We start from the raw sequence: 22,055 nt of genomic DNA on the forward strand, positions 1-22,055 counted from the left end.
GACCGAGCGTCATGCAAAGTAAGCCCACACATCCATCCTAAGGCTTAGATGTGGCCAAAATGGAATTGGGGTAAGATCTCTTTATCGCACTGAGACTCCATCAAAGCTTGGAAATCTTCAAAAGTGGGACACATCTCTTGTCTGCCAAAGCTAAAAACATGAGTTACCAGATTCGAACACCTAGCCGCGGCATGGAGGAATGGAAGTCGCAGCGGGATGCAGCTTAGCGCGAATAGTGCATTTATCCCGAAATCCCAGAAATTCAGCTTTTCCGAGCCATCTAAGTTAGAAATTCAATTTGTGAGATTTTGGACAAGAAATGCCTCCATTTGGTGCAAAAACTGAGTTAGAATGAGGGAACCACGAAGCTGGAACCTTTATAGAAGATAAGGCTTTGAGTGGAGGACAGGTGGCCAAAATCTGGAGGTTCCCAGCCTCACTGGCCGACCGGCCACTTTAACTGGCCGACCGACCCTTTAAGTGGCCGACACATCCATTAAGTGGCCTACAGCCACTCCTTCTCTCCAGCAAGTAGCCTCTGGTCCTCTTGAAGTGGTTGAAGTGCTGGAATTTGTATTTTGTTCTATTTCAGATGCGTTCTGTTGTTCGGTTTTACTCATTTTGTTGAATTTGCTTCATTATTGAGTTGTTTAGTTTTGTTTATCAAGTTGTCGCTATTTGCTTATTGAGTTATTGCTCTTTGCTTATCGAGTTGTTGTAATTCGTTTATCGAATTGTTATTTAAGTTGTGTTGTTTTGTTTGTTGTGTTGGTTCACTACTTGACTTGGCAATACACGAATGTTCAATTTCCATCAATCTCACTTTTGTGCAAAATGGTGCGATGCGATACTTAGAATACAAATGCAACACTTTTTGATCAAAAAGCTACTTTCATTTCATCATGGTTTCTCTTTACAAAAGTACAAAGTTTTGAAGAAAAGAAAACTGCCTAAGGCTGTACAATGTGCTAATACTAAAGCAAAAAGAGAAATAAAGCAGAAACATCTACATTGGTGCTGGCTATCTTAAACTCAAGAGGCCCTCTTCCCTGGCCGAGCAGGCTTTGGAGCACTGTCGCCGTCGGCACCGCTATCTGAACCAAAGCTAGCTCCGCTCCCATCCTCAGAACCCTCATCAGCATTGCCTCTATCCTCGGATGACTCTGACTGGGGACTCCCATTCTCCTCCTCCTCCTCCTCCTCCTCCTCGTCGCTAGACTCGTCAATGCATCTGGCAGGCGCCCGACGTCTTCCTCGGTCGCGTGCCAGAACCTCTCTCTCTGCTGCTTGAGAAGGCTCAGAGGGTCTTGTCTGCAAGGGTGTGACCTGAAAAGACATTTTGAATTTATCAGCAAGTGTCAAGTACAAATGTAGTATGAAGAGTATGTGTGGAAGTCAGATACGATGTGTGCATGTAGTATGTCGTGTCAGATGTGATCTACGCATACAGCGAATCAATGCAATGAAGTGTTCAGTTTAGGTATATCAGCAAAAGTATGGCAATGCATGAAAAACTGAAAATTTACCTGGATCTCGTGAGAGCTAAGCACGGTCTTTCTCCTCAAGATCATGCTCTCAAAGGAGGCCATCACCCCGAGTAGCCCCTCGACATACTCCGTGGAATGCTACAGGTGTAAGTTGAAATCATCAATGAATGAATGAATGTCTAAGTATCTGAGTGCTAAATGAAAGCTGTAATGCATACCAGTGCTGAGTCAGAAGCCCTGACATATAGATGATCTGGCAATGGGGGCTCAAGTGGAATCTGATAAGGCGTCCCATACTGCTAACTTGTCAGCTCTGTCGGAGGATTTGGCCATCCAACACACTGCCTAGTGGGAGGCATCCCCCTGGCCCTACCTCTCGATGCACGAGCCCTGCTCGTCGAGGGGACGTTTACAGCTCGGGCACTGCCCGACGAGGGAATGTCAGTAGTTCTCCTCATAGGGACACGAACACCTGTTAATGGGGGCGTCAGATATGTATGGAGGTATGTTGTGTACTCCCCTTCCTCGAGGAAAAGAACTACGTCAACACCCTACATGAGGTTACTAACCTCCCGAGGGGACAGACTCTCTGTGGTGCGCATGTCTAACGGAGGAGATGAAAGGACTGCCTGAAAGGGATCGCCCAGTGTCTGGCGCATGAAGCGCTTTTTGAGAAACCAGGCTCTACCAATCGGTCCCTTGAATAGGATCCGGTACCGAGAGGCGGCCCACGCCCCAGCAAACTGAAATCGAGAGAACCCTTGCATTGCTATCCAAGGCTGCCAAGTGATCTGCGAATAGCAAGTGCATGAATTGATTAGTTGCCATTAGACATACAAAATGGGTTGAAGCTAAAAGTATAAGGAACTGAGAGTTCTGGATTACCTCGATCACCTGTACCGTGTCAAAGTAATGCCGGAGATATGGTAGAGTCTCCCGAGGCCTTGGCAGACATCTCTCGTCATATCGGCGTGAATAAGGGATCTCGAGAGGTGTATCGACCTCGAGCTCAGGGGCTAGCATCGGGAAATAGGCGTACATCCATAACTGTAGAAAAACGAGATAATGGTAATGAGAATACAGAATACACAGATGACGTAGAAAGCAAAACATGTGTGCAATGCAGAATGCAGCAAATACAGGGAATGTAGTAAGCAAGAAAATGCAAAGCAGAAAGTATAGTAGGAACTGCAAAGCTGAAAAGTAAAGCATACCTCCCAGGCTCTCCAATAGCCACCTACTCTCACCCCGCTCCTGCGGGAGACCGAACTCATATAACAATAGAGGGTGGCAAGGCCAGCACTGCCCCAATCATAATCCCGGACCTGGGACAGGTCTACCAAAGCGCTCAGAAGATATAGCTCGACCGTGTTCGACTTGTTGGCGAACAGTGTGGTGCCAATGAGGTACATCAAGAATCCACGAGCATACTGCTCTATGTCCTTGACAGTCATGGGCTCGGTCTTTCTGAAGTGGTTCGAAAACCATGTGTACTTGACTGTGCTGGATCGGAAGATGGGTGAGGGTGCTCCCAATAGATAGATCCAGGATGCCTCCCACTCCCCCATGTCTGGGTCGTACGGAATCGGCCGACCTCCCACATCGAGGCCTGTCAGCATAGAGAAATCATATGGGGTCATCGTCATATACCCAGTGGCAGAAAAATGGAAGGAGTTGGTGGTATCCCACCACCTTAAACCAGTTATGTCAGAAGTAATTAGTGAAACTCAATCAACTTTTGTGGGGGGAAAGAATATCTTGGATGTGGTTTTGATTGCGAATGAAATTGTGGATGGTGGAAGAAAGCCAAGAAGAAGGGGCTACTGCTCAAGCTCGATTTTGAGAAAACTTATGACTCCATCAACTGGGCCTTTTTGTTTTCCATGTTATCAAATTTTGGTTTTGGTTTTGGTTCCAAATGAATTTCATGGATGATAGAGTGTATTTCCACTGTCAGAATCTCAGTTCTTGTGAATGGGTCACCAACTAAAGAGTTTAGTGCTCAGAAAGGCCTCAGGCGGGGTGATCCATTATCACCATTTTTGTTTAATCTGGCAGCCGAAGGGCTCAATATTCTACTGCTCAGAGCCAGGAAAATGGGATTGGTAAAAGGAGTACATGTTGGAGGCAAAGGGGTGGTTGTATTGTGCAGGAGGTGCTTAATCTGAAAAGAATATTAAAGTGCTTTGAAATGGTCTCAGGGCACAAGATTAATTACCACAAGAGTGTGGTTTGTGAGGTTGGACTATCTGATAGTTTGATTAAGGATTTTGCTATTCTAAACAAGATACAGAAAAAAGACCTCAAAGGCTTAGTTAAATAAGGGCTAAGGGCTTGTTAACAGTAGAATTGGACAAGCTAAGTTCAAAGGCTTAGTTAAATAAAGTTTCATTTGAATATTTAATCTAAGACTGTCAAAAATCTTGAGTAACTGTTGGCTCAATATTTCATTATTCGATTTACCCGTATGTCATCTAGTTTGGCCCATAGGTCATCTAGTTACTGGTACCATCAATCTTTATTACTATTTCAAATGGGACCTTTTTTTTGGCCTAAGAGGGTTCAGGACAAAGGAGCATTAGTTGTGCAAGGGAGTACACAACATAGGGGGTTTCGCAGCGATGGCAACGGCGACGACGATGACAATAGCTTGTTGGTGGTGGTGTGGATTAAGAAATGTATTTTAAAATTTTGTCTAAAATGTAAATAATTAGAGGATAAATTCATAATTTAAGAAATAAAAACACTAATGGTCATAGTTCTAAATATCGGCCGTACCGACCGATTCGTACCGAAAAATCATAGCACCTGAAAAATCTAAAAATCCCCTAGATATTGATTTGTGATTATGTAACAATTTTAAGCAGTATATAACAATCCAAATTAAACAATCAAGACAAATTAACACAACGATTTTAACGTGGAAAAAACCACAATTGGACACCTCCAACTGTGATTAAAAAACCACGGGCAACAGCCACAAAACAATCCACTAAAAAGATTTAAAGGAATTACACAGGTATACTCTCAATTACCTAGCGAATCCACGCCTAATTGAACCAACCACTATGTGCCTCTTCCAACCCGTCTTCACCTCGGAATTGTCTTTTACGATGAGCCACCCCGGAATCCACCAAAGCTTCAGGCTTGAATTCTTCAGAATCCACCGAAGAACAACTCTCTCTTTTGTAGAACAAACAAAACCTTTGATGTATACTCTTTAAAATATCAGTTGAATACTCAATCAAAACATCAAAGAAAACTCACAAAGTATCCCCAGATATAAACCATAGAACCCAAAAAGAAGATCTGGAGTAGTAATCCTAAAATCTGACCCAACATGTGAATTTATAGAATCTGTCCCGCGATCTCCGCTCGAGTGCCCAACAGCCCGCTCGAGCGGCTTCAGCAAAATATGCGCGTGATATAACAGAGGTCCGCTCGAGCGCAAAATTACACATGTCAGTACTTTTACAGGCGACCAAAACTGCTGAAACCAGGAATTCTCCGCTCGAGCAGGGTAATGTCCGCTCGAGCGGACAGGCAACTTGGAATGCATTTTTACATTTTGCTTCGGGGGCGCTGCCCCTCGACCCCGTCGTGGCGCTACCCCTTGGACCCCTGCGAGCTGACCGAGCAGCTCGATCCCCGTTATAATCAGCGAAGTGGCAATCTTGAAAGCTTTATCATCACAAACTTCTCTGAAAGGCTTGATTCGGGTTGGATTCGCATCTAACAACTCATAGCCTCACTGAAATAAAAATGCGAATAAAATTACAACTCAAAGGAGTTTTGTCAAACGGGATTGCCAAAAAAAAAACCTAACAGCACCGATTCGGATATGGACCGGTATACCGGTGAGAATGAAATTCACAGCTGTAGCGTCCGACTCCCGGTACGTAGCGGCTTGAATCTGATACATGGGCCGATACGGACCAATACAATCCAATACAGATTTGCTTTTGTTTTTGTTGTTGTTGTTGTTGTTGTGCTCTGTTTCTGATTTTTTTTTTCTTGTCGTCGATCTAAAGTTGAATTTGTCTAGGTTTGGCGGGATTCTGCAACTTCCGGTCAACATTTTAAGAGAGAGAGAGAGAGAGAGAGAGAGAGAGAGAGAGAGGGGATAGGATTGTTTGTGGTTGTATTATGGTATGGGAGTCTGAGATTGAAATGAATATACATGGAGGTGCATTGGTAGTCTGAGATTGAAATGGGTATGAAGAGAGGTACTTAGGTACATGAAGGGGCATGGGTTTATATTGTAAATGTTTAAGTTTTTTTTTTTTCCTATTTATTTATTTATACACCTACACCTCTTTTTATATTAATATATATATTTATTTTTTTCTCAGTACAAGAAAAATAAATATTCAAATCAACTTTTTTATTAAAAGTTTAACATATGCCAAAAATAAATGCATATCATTTAGTTGAAAATGAGTCAAAAAATGCTCTTACATATCAAAACTTTGATTAAAATGTAACAAATTAAGGTTAAAAGAGTAAAAAAAAATGCATAAAATTTAGTTTTAGAGGAATTGCTAATGATTTTTAAAATTTCACGGTCGCGATACCTGATTCCCGATACGTACTGGCCGATACTACCAATACCGATACTCCGCGATCGATACCGTTAGGTTAACCGATACCGCTATTTAAAACTATGCTAAAGGTCTGAATTGATCATTTATGGCATGTATCTGAATTGATCATTTATGGCATGTGAAAATAGAATATTAGTGATCAGACCAAAATTAACATAAAAATCAACAACAATCTACTAGAACACAGAAATACACGCAGTAATTCTTTTAAGTAAGGTAAGGATCAAAGATCAGTTTCGAATGCAGAGAAAACGGCAACAAACGTTTGAATCGAGACCAAACCTTCTTCTTCATTAATAAGCAGTAACATTCTCTCTCTCTCTCTCTCTCTCTCTCTCTCTCTCTCGTCTTTCAAAAAATTTGCGCATCAGATCCAAAGCAATTGCCAACCCACATCATCACAGCACGTGAGCTCCTGTTGTTATATTGCATATACACTGTATGTAGCTTTTTTAGTAAATATATACTTTATAAAGAGTGAAACCTTAAAGGCCTCACATGGGGTTACAAACTTTTTCCATGCATGTTTCACCCTAATAAGACAATGTGCATATGCATATGCATCTGTTTCTTTTATTTCCCGACAATGCCCTTGGCTTCGGAACACAAATGTGCTGTCCTCTTCGTCTTTGGTTCCCTTAGACCAAGCACTCTCAATTATGTATGAGCTGCACAATTGCACCCATTGTCTTTGTCACTAGTTATCAGAATTTTTTCACCAAATCTCAGAAAGTTAGTCTAGAATTTTGACTGGAATTTAAGTGTATGATTGAGATTAAATTAGTGTATTCTGAGATACATGTCTGGAATGAAACTAGATCAAATATTAATATTTTTGAATAAAATTCTGAATATATAAAAAGAAATTACAAATCAGTGAAATGAATTGAAAATAAGTGTGAAACGATGAATTTTGGCTTAATTACTTGCACAATAGCACATATCACATTCGCAAATTCATATTTTTATAATATTTTTCGCTTCGTCTCACTGATTTGCTTGCATAAAGGGGTGAACCAAGTTGTTGGATTAAAAATGGGTGTAACAATGATATCACGTAACGATATCACTATTCAATAAGTAAACTTGATTTGTGGAAGAAACCACAATATTATTGAATTAATAGAAGACAACTTATTATTTAATTGTATTTATATTAACTGTATATTGACCAATGACGACTCTCAATATTTTTTCAAATTGTTGAGGTAATCATAATAGGAAAATGCTATTATAAATGGTTTTTTTTTTAATCAAATTTTCTTATTAAATGAGATACAAAACTTTTATTTTTATTTCTATTTTTATCGACAAAGTAAATTTTTTATTAAAAACATAATTAAAAGTACAAAAAAGCAAAATACATTGAGAGACTCACAAAGTGAACAACTCTCCTACTACTGCTACTCATAAATTCACAACCTGCCCTTCCATCTCATGAGATACTGACCTTATGCATATGAAATTATTAAAGTAAGTCTCACATACACATGCCTGTAGGATCCATACATTCACTCTCTTTGAATGTGTGTTTGAGTATAAAAATAAGTGTGATTTAAATATTACTGATGAGAACGAGACAGAAAATTGCAAAGCGAGAATTAGAAATTATTTGACAAGTAAATATTTTAGTTTAAAAGTCATTAAAAAAATTAAATTAAAACAAAATTTCAACTAATACACAAAAATCAAATATTCATTCTCAATCATTCGCTTCTCAAACAACAGCAAAATCTTGCAACCCACCTATTAGGCTGAGCTGTAAATATATATATATATATATATATATGTCTATTTTGCAAGAACACACTCATATACATGATCCCACTAATTACAAGTCCATGGTCCACACAACACAGTCCCACATTGAGAAAAGAGCACATTGCAAAATTGGGCTTAAAGATGGATAGAAAGTGACAAATCTAAAAAAAGAAGCAAGCGAAGCTCAAATAAATTCCACTTTTAATTACTTTCTCTGCTGGACCACCACCACTAGTGAAAACTGACAGAAAAAGAACAAGTATTTGTAGGAATCAAATTGTGTAAAAAAACAAGAAAAAAATAAATAAATTCAAGAGATGGATCATCCCAGAAGAAGCTTCTCTGAGTGTGGTGCCCGAATCGAATTGAATCGAAGAGGTTCTTTGCACATATATAGATAGATAGAAAGTTAATACATGTAACAAGGATAACCTTCCTGAAAGAAGAATGATGTCCATTGTGTCATTGAAACACTGTCACTGTCTCCTCTTCAACTCTCTCTCTCTCTCTCGCTTTCTCTCTCTCTTCTTCATCATCATGGCTTTAATCTAACCCACTGGTACCGACCCTCCTTTGGCAGATCCTTCTTTATATCATAGTTGTACCTGAATGCAAATTAATAAGGAAAAGTACATTGTCATGAATGAATAATTGTATCTATATATGTGACGTAAAAATCTTAATAAGGAAAAGTATACTATCATAAATAATTGTATCAACGATGGTTAAAATTTTGATCTAATAACTTTGAGATTATGTGCTTAAGTCTCGAAGTAACTATTTTATATACTATAGCCTCGTTTGGGAACAGGTTAATTTAGTAACTTTTTGGCTATTTGGCTAAAAAGGTAGGTAAAAAAAACTTGTATGTTTGGAATGCCTTTTTAGCTAATTACGAAAAGATGTGCAAAAAGTAGAGAGAAAAGAGAATCTTTGACTTTTTGGTATGAGTTGTTGACTTTTTGGCTAATTTAGTAACTTTTTGGCTAATTGGCTAAAATAGTCTCTTGCCAAACGAGACCTATGTCAAAAGTTAAGTTCATACTTAATCTTTTCTCTCCCAAATGTACTAATTGGACGGTTTATATGTATATATATATATATATATATGCAGACACGATGTTGTGAACATTTTCTTTCACATTGATGATTTTTCAGTAATTCTAGCTGTGCTGAATTAAAGAATAATATATATTTTTTAAGTGACTGCGATGAATTCTAAAGTGAGCGTGTGATGGTGATATTACAGATCATTGCGCACACCTACTTGTCTGCAAATAGCTTTTGCTCTAACTTCTCCGCCGTGGAAAAAAACTCTTCGATCTCCGCTGCTGATGGCATCTTTGCCACTGGATGTTTCCTGCGGAGGAGACTCGCCGCTGATGATGGCTTTGTTACCGTCGAAGACTCCAGTTCGTCCTTGTCTGTCGAAAACTCGCTTGACGGAGTCATCTCTCTTCTGCAACCAACAAACAAACAAGTGCCATGAATTACACAACGAAGATTCGAACAACCAAATATTTATAAAAACATAAATGTATACATTCACAGTTTCATACGGTACAAAGTGAAATTTACAAAGATAAGAAACTATAGAATTGTCGATTCGATGATATATTTAAAGGTGAATTAAAATGAGAAATTAAAGTTCACCTGAATCTGCAGTTGATGAGCGTGGAGATCTCATTTTCAAAACTACAGGCTTCTTGTGATTCAACCTTCAAGTTTACGATTTAGAATGAGCAATTAAGAAGCGAAATTCAATAATTAAGCTAGAAAAAAACCGGCATTCAAATTTGAATAAGAGTCACCTTATTCAGATCTAAGGATCTCAATCCTTCTTTATCGAACTCTGTGGTGGACAAGTTTCTCGGACAATCACACTCCTCCGCAAGGCGATCTGAAGCCGGCGACGACGACACCAAGTTCTCCGGCGAATTCAGGACGTAGCGGTGGTTGACGTTAAGGAGTTGTTCATGAAGATTGGACGCTAACTTTCTTCTCTTAGACGAACTTGAACTTGAACTTGAAGAGCTCATAACCTCCATAGCTCTCATCGTTGTCAGCACTCTACCATGTCCCACCTCCATTACTGCTATTTCTCCAACTCTTCTGTTGCATCGCCATCTATCTCTCTCCTCCTATCTCTCTTTCTCTTTCTCTATATATAGAAAAATGCTTCCTCAAAATAGGTTACTCCCTGCCCCTCAATTGACTGATGATAACTCATTATGTATTTTTTTAATTTTTTTTCTTCTTTCTCACAGGTGCATAGGGTAGTGGGGTGGGTAGAGAAAAGATACGGATCATGAAAAAATTTTCATGAAACTGATCATGAAAAATTTATGACTCTTAGATTACCTTGATTAGTGTGTAGTGTTTTATTTTAAGTGTAATTCAAGGGTCATAAATTTTTCATGATCATTTTCATGAAAGTTTTTTCATGATACCTAGCATTGCTCGGGGTGGGTAGCACTTCTGTATATATATATATATATACATAACACTTCTTCTGTCTTAAAATAATAATCTTTTTAAGAAATTAATTTATTTAATAATACAATTATTACATTTAAAAAAAATTAAATTTTCAAAATTATCGATAGTACAATTTAAAAAAAATATCAATTATCATAATTATACATTTTGTGTTGTTAATAAATTTTAAAAAATAAAATAAAAAATTAATATTATTTTAATTTTTAATTTTTAAAAATAAATTAATATTTTAAGATAATAAAAAATTAATATTTTAAGATGGGAAGAGTATATATATTATCAGAATCTTTGTTACGAGACTCAATAGAGTTAGTGAACTACAAATAGAGTTGATGGATGGGCTTGATAGATTTGATCGGACGGCTGTGATTTGTTTTGTACGGTTTCTGTTGGTGTCACGCATGTGCATGGTGCTGACTCCGTTAACGGTGATGGGGATGCCGTTCCGAAGATCTGGCCGTTGAAGATCACAAAATTACTACCGATCAGATGTCTAATGACCGACCGCCACGTCATGACGGCACGTTGCAGAAACCACTGTCTATACTAGTATAAAAAATTGATATAAGCTCATTTTTTATTCTTATTTTTTAAATTTAATGATATGTAAGGAAGATGATTGATTGATAATTAAACAAGATTTAATTATTAACTAATTATCTTCTTTATATATCACCAAATCTAGAAAGCAGATATAATTTTTGAGTTTAAATAGTAACGCTCGTAACCGTATATATTGAAAGAAAGAGATTCAACTTCTCTCAGGTTGGGATTTTAATATCGTTTCAATAATATTTATACAAAAAATTAAAGTGATCGGATATCAATGACTATATGTTTGAATTAAATTTATATTATAAAAAATAGATGATTATTTTTCAAATTATATTTGTAGTCTATTATTTTAAAATAAATATAATTCAAATATATAGCTATCGATATCCAATCATCTTAATTTTTTGTATGAATATTCTACCCAACAAATCCTAAAAAAAAACAGTTCAAATATGTTAGGTTTTTGTAATTGGCAATTCCGTTTGACAATTTTTCTTTCAATTGTAATTTTATTTACTACAACAAAAAGCACATTTGGTGACCAAAAAAATAGTCGCCAAAAGTACAAATTTTGTCGCCAAAAGAATCGGTGACAAGTACTCAATTGGTCGCCAAAGGCTTGTCACTAAAAGTATTGGCGACCAAATCATAAATTGTCACCGTATGTAGACATTTAGTGACAAGCAAAATAGGTCACCAAAAATCATATTTTCGTCGCTGTAAAATTCTAATTTGTCATTAAAAGGTTAAGATTTGAATAGACTATGTAGTTTTAGTGACGAATTTATTCATCGTCGAAAGTACTATTTAGTAACAAAATTAATTTGGTTGTTAAAAATCAACTTTTTAGAGACAACTGAGTTTTGGTTGCTTTCTTGGAATAGCTACGAACTTTTAGCGACAAAAATAATATGTTGTCGCCAAATATAGCGACCAAAATATCACATGTCACTAAAAATTCATTGCACAAATTTTGATTTTTATTATTTTCTCATTCAAAATAATCCAAAACATTTGTTTTTCTCTACACAATACATACACAAATGCAATGTAAATAGTAATACACCTGTGCAAGACATTCATAATAATTCAAAATTAATAGCTGTTAAACAACCTAATAAACATAATTACAATTCTCTAACAATCTGAAACATTCATACCAAAATATTTACAAACTATTAAAATCAAACCCACAAATCCATTACCAAATCCTATGTCAAAATATTTTCAAAAACACAAAACCAAATATTTTGATGCTAAACAACTAACCTACAAGTCATTTACCAAAATTCTATATCAAAATATTTGCAAAAACACAAAACTAAATATTTTAATGCTAAACATCCAACCCATAAGTCATTTATCAAAATCCTATGTCAAATTATTTTCAAAAACACAAAATCAAATCTTTTGATGCAGCCCGAACTATTTTTCACCATTGACAATTTGTCACATGAAAAAGAAAAAAACAATATTAGATTGATAGAAAAAACAACAAAAAAAAAAAACTCGGTATGAATTTCACAATTTTGATTTTAATTTTGTAATGGGAAGTCTAATTTTGATTTCATACAAGTTTATTTAGTCTTGAGCAAGCTGCCCTCGGCGGTTTCGGTGGTCATTTCACAATTTCGCCTCATAAACGGGCCTTTTAAGTCTTGTGTTTTACAATTTTCCTTCTAATTTTCTAACCGGAAATCCAAACGAGGTCCCTTTTGTTTCTACAAGTCTATTTAGGCTTGAGCAAGCTGACCGTGTGAAGTTTTGACTGTTTCGGTGGTCATTTTGCAATTTCGGCCTCTGACTAGGCCTTTTAAGTCTTATGTTTTACAAATTTCCTTCTAATTTTCTAACTGGAAATTCAATCGAAGTCCCGTTTGTTCCTACAAGTCTATTTAGGCTTGAACAAGCTGCCCATGCCAAGTTTTGGCAGTTTCAGTGGTCATTTTGTAATTTCGCCCCCCGAACGAGCCCTTTAAGTCTTGTGTTTTACAAATTTCCTTCTAATTTTCTAACTAGAAATCGAAACGAGGCCCCGTTTGTTCCTACAAGTCTATTTAGGCATGAGCAAGTTGCCCGTGTTAAGTTTTGATGGTCATTTCGCAATTTTGCCGCCCGAACGAGCCTTTTAAGTCTTGTGTTTTACTATTTTCCTTCTAACTTTTTCACCGGAAATCTAATCGAGATCCCGTTTGTTCCTACAAGTCTATTTAGGCTTAAGCAAGCTGCCCATGAGAAAAAATTGTACCAGTTCACCAAAACAAACAAGATACAATTGATCCACTATATCTACCTGCTCTATAATTACTTCTCCTAGGAGGAAAAATTCCTCATGGACTTTGGTTGCCTGAAAATCAGAAAAAAAGTAAGGCCGACTACTATAAATTAATATAAGGCTCCAAATCTTATCAGATCTATAATGTTCTAGTAGAAATGAACATGACATTAAATTATGATAGTAGACAACAAAAGCAACAAATTAATGAAAAAAATGACACTTCAGAGGAGACATTTTTAAAAGGAATACCAAGAAACCAGTAATTATTAAAATAATATAGATAATATAGAAGGACAGAACAAGTATGGAAATGCAATAAACAATATTCAGGTTACTCAAAAAATCCTATGCATTGAAGATAGCTAGACATTAGTAAACTGATGCTCTTAAATAAGTTGGAAGTTGTATAGGATCAGGAGTTGCTAGATTCATTAACCTCCCTAGTAGTAAATATTTACCTTGCACAGATAATTAAGCCAATAAATGTCGCATGATGTTGTAAAACCAATGCAGGTATGATCTTAGCATTTGTTTACTATTAGTAAAAAGGCTTACAATTTGTTTGATGAATCCCAAAGAGCAGCCATTGAAAAGTGGAACCTCTTTAACATATGGCTCATATAACTTTTGTGAAATCTGCATAGAAGAAACAGTTCACGGGGCAAATCAATCTACAACGTACGATTCTTTTTTGGGTGACGAAGCAAACTGCAGGTACACATTTCCAACAAAAAGCAAGAGACTGGTCAACTATTTTAAAGCACTAAATCAGCATCTTCTAGGGGTGTTTGGTGGGGCTTTTTTGAGCGAATTTATGGCTTCTGGCTTTTAAAAAGTTATTTTGGACTATTTGGTTAAACTTATTTCAAACAGTTTTTGATTCTAACAACTTATTTTAAGTCAAAAAAGCTGATTCTAAGTAGTTGTTCACCTCTTGCTTCTGATTATCAACTTCTGTTGTGGACATGTTAATTCACAGTTATACTCTTAGATTTTTTTATTTTTTATTTTTTTAAAAAATAGAAAAAGATCCAAATGGACTATAGAATATTATTATTATGAGAAATGTAGACAAATAGTGAATAATAAAAAATAAAAGTTAATTGAAAAAACTACTTTACAGTTTATTTAATAAACAATACTCAGCAACTTAAATTTATAATCCAACAGTTACACCAAACAGATTAACAGTTTCTAATTAAAGTCATAATCTATAATCTGTTAAGCTATAATCTATAATCTGTTTTAACAGCTACACCAAACAGGACGACTGTTTTTTAAGTTTTTATTATTATTTTTTTATTTTTAGGTGTCAACATGGGCTATTGAGCATAATATAAATGAGACATGTTAAGATTTTTTTATCATTTTACAGTACATTAGCTCGAATGGGGATTGGAATATCCTGACCTCATTACTTAAAGGCTTTCCAAGTTTGTGTGTATTCATATATTTAATAAGATCTGCCATTTTGTCCCTAAACCTTTCTGTTTTTGATCCTTTCACAATCAATGCTGCAATGTTACCAAGTAGATAGGCGCCGATAATCATATCGAAAGAGACATAGATCATTATGAATATCATTTCCTTGACATTGAGTACATGTATCTCTCCATGACCTATAGCATTAAAGAAAAAAGAGGAAGAAAATCATTGCATATAATTAACAATACCTATTCTTAGAAATGCAATAGCACTACATCATTATATATAAAAATAAAACATCACTGCTTGTAATACATTACAAGATACACATCTTGGAAATAAACAAAGGTACCCAAGTTGGACAAGACACATATGGGCATGGATGTTCACAAAATGTCCATCCAATATATATTTATTAGGCATGCTTAAGAAAGGAGGACATATTCTTGGGTGTGCATAGTTAGTTCAAAGAATCCCAAGCAAAATTCCTATTTTTATATTATATTGAAACTAAGTAGGAAACACCTATGTTCATTGTGTGTCACACAAACATTTATTCTTAGGGCACACACAAGAATGGGTTATATGATGGTAGGTATTATGCATCACATTAAAACTATGTGGATCATGAATTGAGTTTTTTATAGCATAAATGATTGTTCTTTTTTGTAGCACTACCTAGATAAAGTCATTTTTGTAAGTTTAATAAGTGATTTTGTTTTAATTATCAGTTTTATCATTTTGGAGATGCCTCCGTTTTACTTGACAAAGTGGGATGAAAATTAAAAAGAATATCTTCATGAATTACATAGCATTTAAGAGCAAATGAGGAAAAATATATTAATATTGCAAAATGAAGACGTCATATTAAAAATAAAAATAAAAAATCACCATCATTGATTAAATGCCTTTAGGAAGTTTTATGAGGAAGAAAGTCTTATTAAATGTACAATTGATATAGAAAAATAAAAAGAAAAAATGAAAAAAGAGGGACCTTTCTAGATATTATGCAGAACAAGAAGATCAGTCCTGTAGCTCAAAATTTTCACAAAATTTTACAAAATCCAAGTTTCACCATTCCAACAAACAATTGAGTGCATGGGTACTATTTGTTAGGTATTGTAGCAGTAGTCATAAGCAAATCAACAAACAAAGGAATACAAAGAATTACAGTGTATTTGAGTCAGAAATCATAGAAATAATATAGTGAAGGGGCTAGATATAAAATGGGTCGGATCTACGCCTTGGGCCGGTCCATTTTTCTAAACCGAAATCTAAATAGGTCAGATAAACATGTGGGCAAACGAACTAAGCCCAACTCCATTACCAACTGTCCACCCAAGTCCTCAAGCACTTGGGCCCAACTCGCAGTAGAAATGCCAGCCCAGCCGCGATATTGGGCTGGGCCGAGCTACAAAGCTCAATTTATGAGCCGAACTGATGGGCCGAACCCATCATCAGAACTGAGGTGGGCTGAGTCCATACAAAGATTTCCGAATGGGCCAGCCCATCTCTACAGTAGTCTCACAAAGGGCCGAGCCAAGGCACAAAGGTGCCGAGCTGAGGGAACCTCTCAGAGAAACGTGGAAGCTCTGAGTATATACATGTGCAAGTTGCCACCTCAGCTGGTCCCCTACACCTAGAATCATGGAAATAGTTAAACCAGAGGAATGTGGTTTGTTATCAGCATGACTACAATGAGTATATGCACTCCTTGACAACTACCAGATGGTCCCCCACCTTGGGCAATGCTAAAGGCAAACTTGGCAGCACAAGAGCTCTATGAAACCATCTTGGGCAACAAGCAAGGAGTTCTATATAAACTACATGGACTTCACATTGAAGGTAATTGATCTAAGTTGAACCCTACTTACAAAACCTCAACTCTCTACACTTAGAGAGCACTTTACTTATTCTCCGATTACTCATTCCCACACCGGAGGGGTTTTTCGGCCAACCCCGGCCGGGCAGCTCTTATGGTGTTTGTTGCTGAAGGACCTCAATTCCTGGATAGTCCAGTTGAGTGCTGAGCTCTGATCCACTTTCATCTAGTGCTGTATCTTGTACGCACAATTGGTGCGGTGAATGTGGAAGGTTCGTCTCTGAGTTCTGCACTCGATTCTGGCAATGGGGATTGAGGACATCCCACCTTCGGCACATACTCCACAGATGGAGAAGACAAAGGACAAAGGACAAAGGCTTGGCACTTCCAACAGTCTTAGAAGAACAAACTGGAAACAATAACCGGACTCCCAAATCTGTCGAGCATCGATTGCCCTTCGCTGGAGGTTCTTCTCATCACTTTCTTCTAGAAAAGGATTACAGAGATCGAATCATAGACTCCATGGGGATGGAGATACAGGAGCTGAAAGTGTAACTCAAAAGGGTGCTAGGCGATCCGACGAAGAAAAGGACTGACGCAGAACCCTCTCGCCTACGACCGATAAGTTCGTCTAGAGAACCACCGGTGAAGAAGATCCCCAGAAATGAGTCTGGGCAGCAGAGCCAGCCAATCCCGGTACAAAGTGAGGCGGCGAGCAGCCACACAAGTGGCTCACGCCGGAGAAGGGCCAAGAGGCTAAAGACGGTTAGCCAGCAGACTAAGTACCCTCCTCAAGACCTTCATACTTGGCTGATTAGCAACAAGCATAATGAGAAACGTCGAGATCATCTAGACCGTACTATCCACCAGAGAGAGCACCGAGCGTTGGATAGGCTTGTATCCTCCCGATTCTCCCCGAAAATCGAAGCCATGAGACCTCCCAAGAAATTTACCCCACCAAAGCCCATGTTGTACGATGGGAAGTCAGACCCATTGACGCACATAAGCCATTATAGATAGATGATATCTCTATGGAGCCGAGACGAAGCATTGATGTGCAAATTCCTCCCGTCCAGCTTGGGAGAATTCGGACTCCGATGGTTTGATCGACTCCCCGTTGGATCAATTTATGATTGGAAGCAACTCTCCGAAGAGTTCTTAGCCAAGTTCGTCTCTAATACTAAGATCCCGAAAGAGCTGGATACACTGTTCGGTCTTCGAAAGGAACAGGAAGAAACGCTATGCAATTATGCTATAAGGTATTAGGAAGAGTACAATGACCTGGAGGAAAATGTTTGCAGTGAGTAGATGGCTGTTATGTCTTTCAAACATGATCTGCGCTCGGAAAGTAAGTTGAGGCAGTCACTTACCAAGTGCCCGGCCACAGCATTGAAAGATTTGCTTGCCAGGATTGAGTAGTATGCTCGCCTCGAGGATGACCAGATCCCTATCGAGGTAGCATCAACAGAACAAATAGCTCCGCACAAGAAGAGAATGGACTGATGGGAACGCCGAGGACTCACGGTGAATGAGGTGGATAAATCCAAATCTCACGAAGCAATCGTGACCGTATTCAAAGAACCAATCTATCGCATTTTGGAAAAGAACAAGAGAGAGCCCTTCTTTATTTGGCTGTCGAAAATGTTGGGAGATCCAGCTCGGCGTAATCAGAAGTGCAGATGCACCTATTACCAAGACAGGGGGACATATGACTCAGAATTGCAGAGCACTGAAGCAACACTTGGAAGACCTAGTAGTAGCTGGACACCTCCGAGACTACATTGATTAGGATAAAGCAGTGGCCAAACCTGGGAAGCGGTAATTGCCGAAGTCGAAAAGCTCCTAGCATCAGGAGCGATTAGAGAAGTTCAGTACCGACAATGGCTGTCCAACACAGTTGTAGTAAGAAAGAAGAATAGAAAATGGAGAGTCTGTGTTGACTTCACCTGCTTGAACAGAGCTTGTCCCAAGGACAGTCTTCCTCTACCTCGCATCGATCAACTAGTGGATTCACCAGTAGGGCATGAGTGTATGAGCTTTTTGGACGCTTATAGCCGTTATCACCAGATACCACTGTTCGGCCCAGATCAGGAGAAGACATCATTTATCACTCCAAAGGACACTTATTGTTACAAAGTAATGCCGTTCGGCCTCAAGAACGCCGGGGCAACCTACTTGTGAATGATCACTCGAATGTTCAAGGACCAACTTGGAAAAACCATGGAAGCTTATATAGATGATATGGTAGTAAAAAGCAAGCTCGCTACAAACCACCTTGCAGACTTAAAAGAAGTTTTTGGTATCCTGAAAAACCATCCGCTTCGCCTTAATGCCTCAAAATGCGCTTTCGGGGTAGGAAAAGGGAAGTTCTTAGGGTACATGGTTACTCATAGAGGAATCAAGGCAAATTCGGATCAAATCAAAGCAATGCAAGAGCTTGAAGTACCAACATAGGCTAAAGAGCTACAAAAGTTGGCCGGAATGACGACCGCCCTAAATCGGTTCATCAGCAAGTCTTCAGATCGGATGAAGCCCTTCTTCCAGCTACTGAGAAAAAAGGCAACGTTTGAATGGAGTCCTAAGTGTACCGAAGCATTGCAAAGTCTCAAAAGATACCTCAGTACACCACATCTTCTGTCCACTCCAGAACCAGGAGAGGAGCTGTACTTATATCTAGCAATTTCAGATCACGTCGTAAGCGCGGTATTGATTTGAGAAGTTAACAAGGAACAAAGGCCAGTATATTATGTTAGCAAGACTCTACTAGATGCCGAGACACAGTATCTACCTTTGGAAAAGTTAGCTTATGCATTGCTTATCGCCTTAAGAAAGTTGCAACATTACTTCTAGGGGCATACCATCAATGTCCTCACTGAATTCCCCTTCAGATCTGTCTTCAGCCGAGCTGATTTCTCTGGTTGAATAGCAAAATGAGTGGTAGAACTTGGTGAGTTTGACATTCGATATCAATCCAGGACAGCAATCAAGGCCCAAGTCTTGGCAGATTTCGTCGCAGAATTTGCTCCCACCCAGAGTACCGAGCCTGAGAACTCCAGTTCGGCACAGGCGCCACGCACCACCAAACTGGGAAAGCAATGCGCTTCAAAAGCATGGAAACTCTTTATTGGAAACATCTGGCAACTCTATGTCGACGGATCATCTAATAACCGAGGCTCGGGAGTAGGGGTAGTACTTATGTCACCAGAAAGATTTATTTGGGAGCAAGCTCTTAGGCTCGGCTAGAAGGCTTCTAATAATGAGGCAGAATACAAAGCACTGTCGGTTGGTTTATGCAGTGCCAAACACTTCAGTGTAGAGCAACTTGTTGTTTTCAGCGATTCTCAATTGGTGATAATGTCACGACCCAAACCCGCCCCTATGGGTTTAGCACCGTAACCGGCCAGTAATCCGTGATTACCGAAGGCCTGCTTAACAGTAATGCCAGTAATACAGAGTAAAGGGGCTAGCGGAAGCCAAAACAGTAAATAAAAGATATCCAATGAGCTGTGACAGTCTGAATGCAAAAAGACTTTTTATAAACATGTTGCATTGACAACCAAAACATATGTATATGCAACGTATACACAAACATCCATGTCAGGGATCGAATCCCTAACTATAACTGTACAGTAGGGGTGTGTTTGATTGGACAGACTGGATAAGGAGGGATTAGAATCCATCGGACTTGAGTCCTGTGACTGTGAATCCCCCGGATTATTTGGTTGGATTGGATATGTATCCTGTGTTTGTTTTTTCATGAGATTAGATGACTAGAAAGGATTATTTTTAGTGAATCCAACGTTTGGTTGGACGGACTGGATAGGATAAATGAACAAAAGACTATTTTAACCTTTTTCAATTGTTTACTAAGTAATAGCAATATTAAACATATCTTTAATATTTTAATTATTTTTAGCTAGATTAAATAAAAATTTATTTTATTTTATTTTTTACACAATTAAATAAATTTATTTTTTTACAAATAAATAAATAAATAAATAAAATATCAATAAAAATTTATATTATTTTTTAATTAAAATTTTAAATAAATTTGTTTTTAAAAATAATAATAATTAAACAATGAAATTAAATAAAACATCTATTAACATTTAAATAATGAAATTAAATAAAATATAAATAAAATTTTAAAACAAAACATCAATAAAATATCTATAAAAAATTATTAAAAAAATAAATAAAACATCAATAAAAAGTTGAATAAAATTATTTTATTTTTAAATTGAGACATTTAAATTTTATTGAATTTTACTAAATATAATACATAATTAAATAGTAGAGGGTCAAAATGGTCATTTCACTACCTAATCCCAATAGTAAATAATCCCCCCAAAATTGTCCCACACCCTCCTTAGGATAGTATAATCCCCCATATGGGGGATAAGGAGTCCGGCCGGACTGCATGTCCGATGGACTAAAAAAAAAATAAACATGGGATTGGATTTACTGTGCGGATTACAATCTGCACAGTAAATAATCCCCCCCTTATCCCCCCAATCAAACACACCCTAGGAGTCTATAACATCTATTACAAAACAGAAACAGAAGGGTGAATTCGAACAACCCAAAACAGCCGTAGCTTGAACGGACTTGGAACCTCGAGGTGAGGCACGGTGGTTGGCTTGATAAAACTAGAGCTAGTCCGACGCTCCTAGCTCCGGTTCGGTGCCTGAACACCTACATATATATATATATATATATATATATATATATATATATATATATATATAAACAATGAGCTAAAGCCTAGTGAATAACAGTTATGTAAAGAGGTTAAGAATGAATGTCCTTTCAGTAATTAAACAGTCATATCAGTCACTTAGAGACTATAGCAGTCATATGTGGTGCATCTCATAACAAAACAGTACAGTAGGTCTTAATAGACCGAACAGTCAGTTGATGGCCATTATAACAGTAACAGCAGTGGTTCCAAACATGGGAACTGACAGAGATCACTGTAACAGTAGCAGTAACAATAACAATAACAGTATGTTGCTATGGATGCCACGAGTACAGTTTACAAATATGACAAACATTCATTCATTGAACAATAGCATTTCAGTAAGCAGTACAGTTGATCATTCAGAAAATAATCATAATTGAACATATCTTTCCAACATTGTTACTCACAGAGCACTGGCTATAAGCAGCTAGTGGGCGTCCTCGGGTGCCAACCCTACACAGTTACAGAACGAACACACACTAAGTTACACACTCGGGAATTAACAACTTAGTCCCTATCTTGACTTGGTGTGGTTCTACATCAATATCCTTATTAAGATGCCTTAAACATGGCCTAGGAATGCCTAGGATGGAAAGAGGATGCAATGATGCACTTTAAAACACTTTTCAAAATTTGCTGAAACAGGGGTCCACGCTCGAGCGTGGCTTTCTACGCTCGAGCGGACATGCAGACAAAGGAGCTCCGCTCGAGTGTGACTTCCTACGCTCGGGCGGACTGCAAGCTTCATGAAAAGTACTAGATGCATGCAATTCACGCTCGACGGACGCTCGACCCCCGCTCGAGCGTGAGACTCAGGTCCTTGCTCGAGCGTGAACTTTATTGCTTGAGCGGACTGTAAAACACATGAACTTCTAGGCATATG

The 22,055-nt window shown here is 37.8% G+C and overlaps 1 protein-coding gene across 2 annotated transcripts; it reads right to left on the reverse strand.

Moving 5' to 3' along the window:
• Positions 1 to 8,036: 8,036 nt before the first annotated feature.
• Positions 8,037 to 10,125, reverse strand: LOC114317495 (cyclin-dependent kinase inhibitor 3). Of its 2 annotated transcripts, none has more exons than XM_028264230.2 (4): positions 9,664 to 10,125; positions 9,506 to 9,570; positions 9,120 to 9,311; positions 8,037 to 8,457 (listed from the first exon to the last, which is right to left on the reverse strand). In XM_028264230.2, exons 1-4 carry the CDS (start codon positions 9,940 to 9,942, stop codon positions 8,388 to 8,390), a joined length of 606 nt encoding a protein of 201 aa, XP_028120031.2. In that variant the 5' UTR covers positions 9,943 to 10,125; the 3' UTR covers positions 8,037 to 8,387. The 2 variants fall into 2 exon arrangements, with proteins under 2 accessions (XP_028120031.2, XP_028120032.2); XM_028264231.2 differs by having other exon boundaries at positions 9,116 to 9,311; positions 9,664 to 10,075.
• Between the last annotated feature and the right edge of the window lie 11,930 nt (positions 10,126 to 22,055).

The sequence above is a fragment of the Camellia sinensis genome, chromosome 3 (assembly GCF_055761805.1).
Source record: "Camellia sinensis isolate YWXY chromosome 3, ASM5576180v1, whole genome shotgun sequence".
NCBI classification, from domain to species: domain Eukaryota; kingdom Viridiplantae; phylum Streptophyta; class Magnoliopsida; order Ericales; family Theaceae; genus Camellia; species Camellia sinensis.

Coding starts and splice junctions, on each gene's coding strand:
- LOC114317495 (XM_028264230.2), bottom strand. CDS start 9,942: ATGGAGGTGGGACATGGTAGAGTGCTGACAACGATGAGAGCTATGGAG. Junction 9,571..9,663: donor GATCCTTAGATCTGAATAAG/GTGACTCTTATT, acceptor GTAAACTTGAAG/GTTGAATCACAAGAAGCCTG. Junction 8,458..9,119: donor CAAAAGCTATTTGCAGACAA/GTAGGTGTGCGC, acceptor ATTTGCATTCAG/GTACAACTATGATATAAAGA.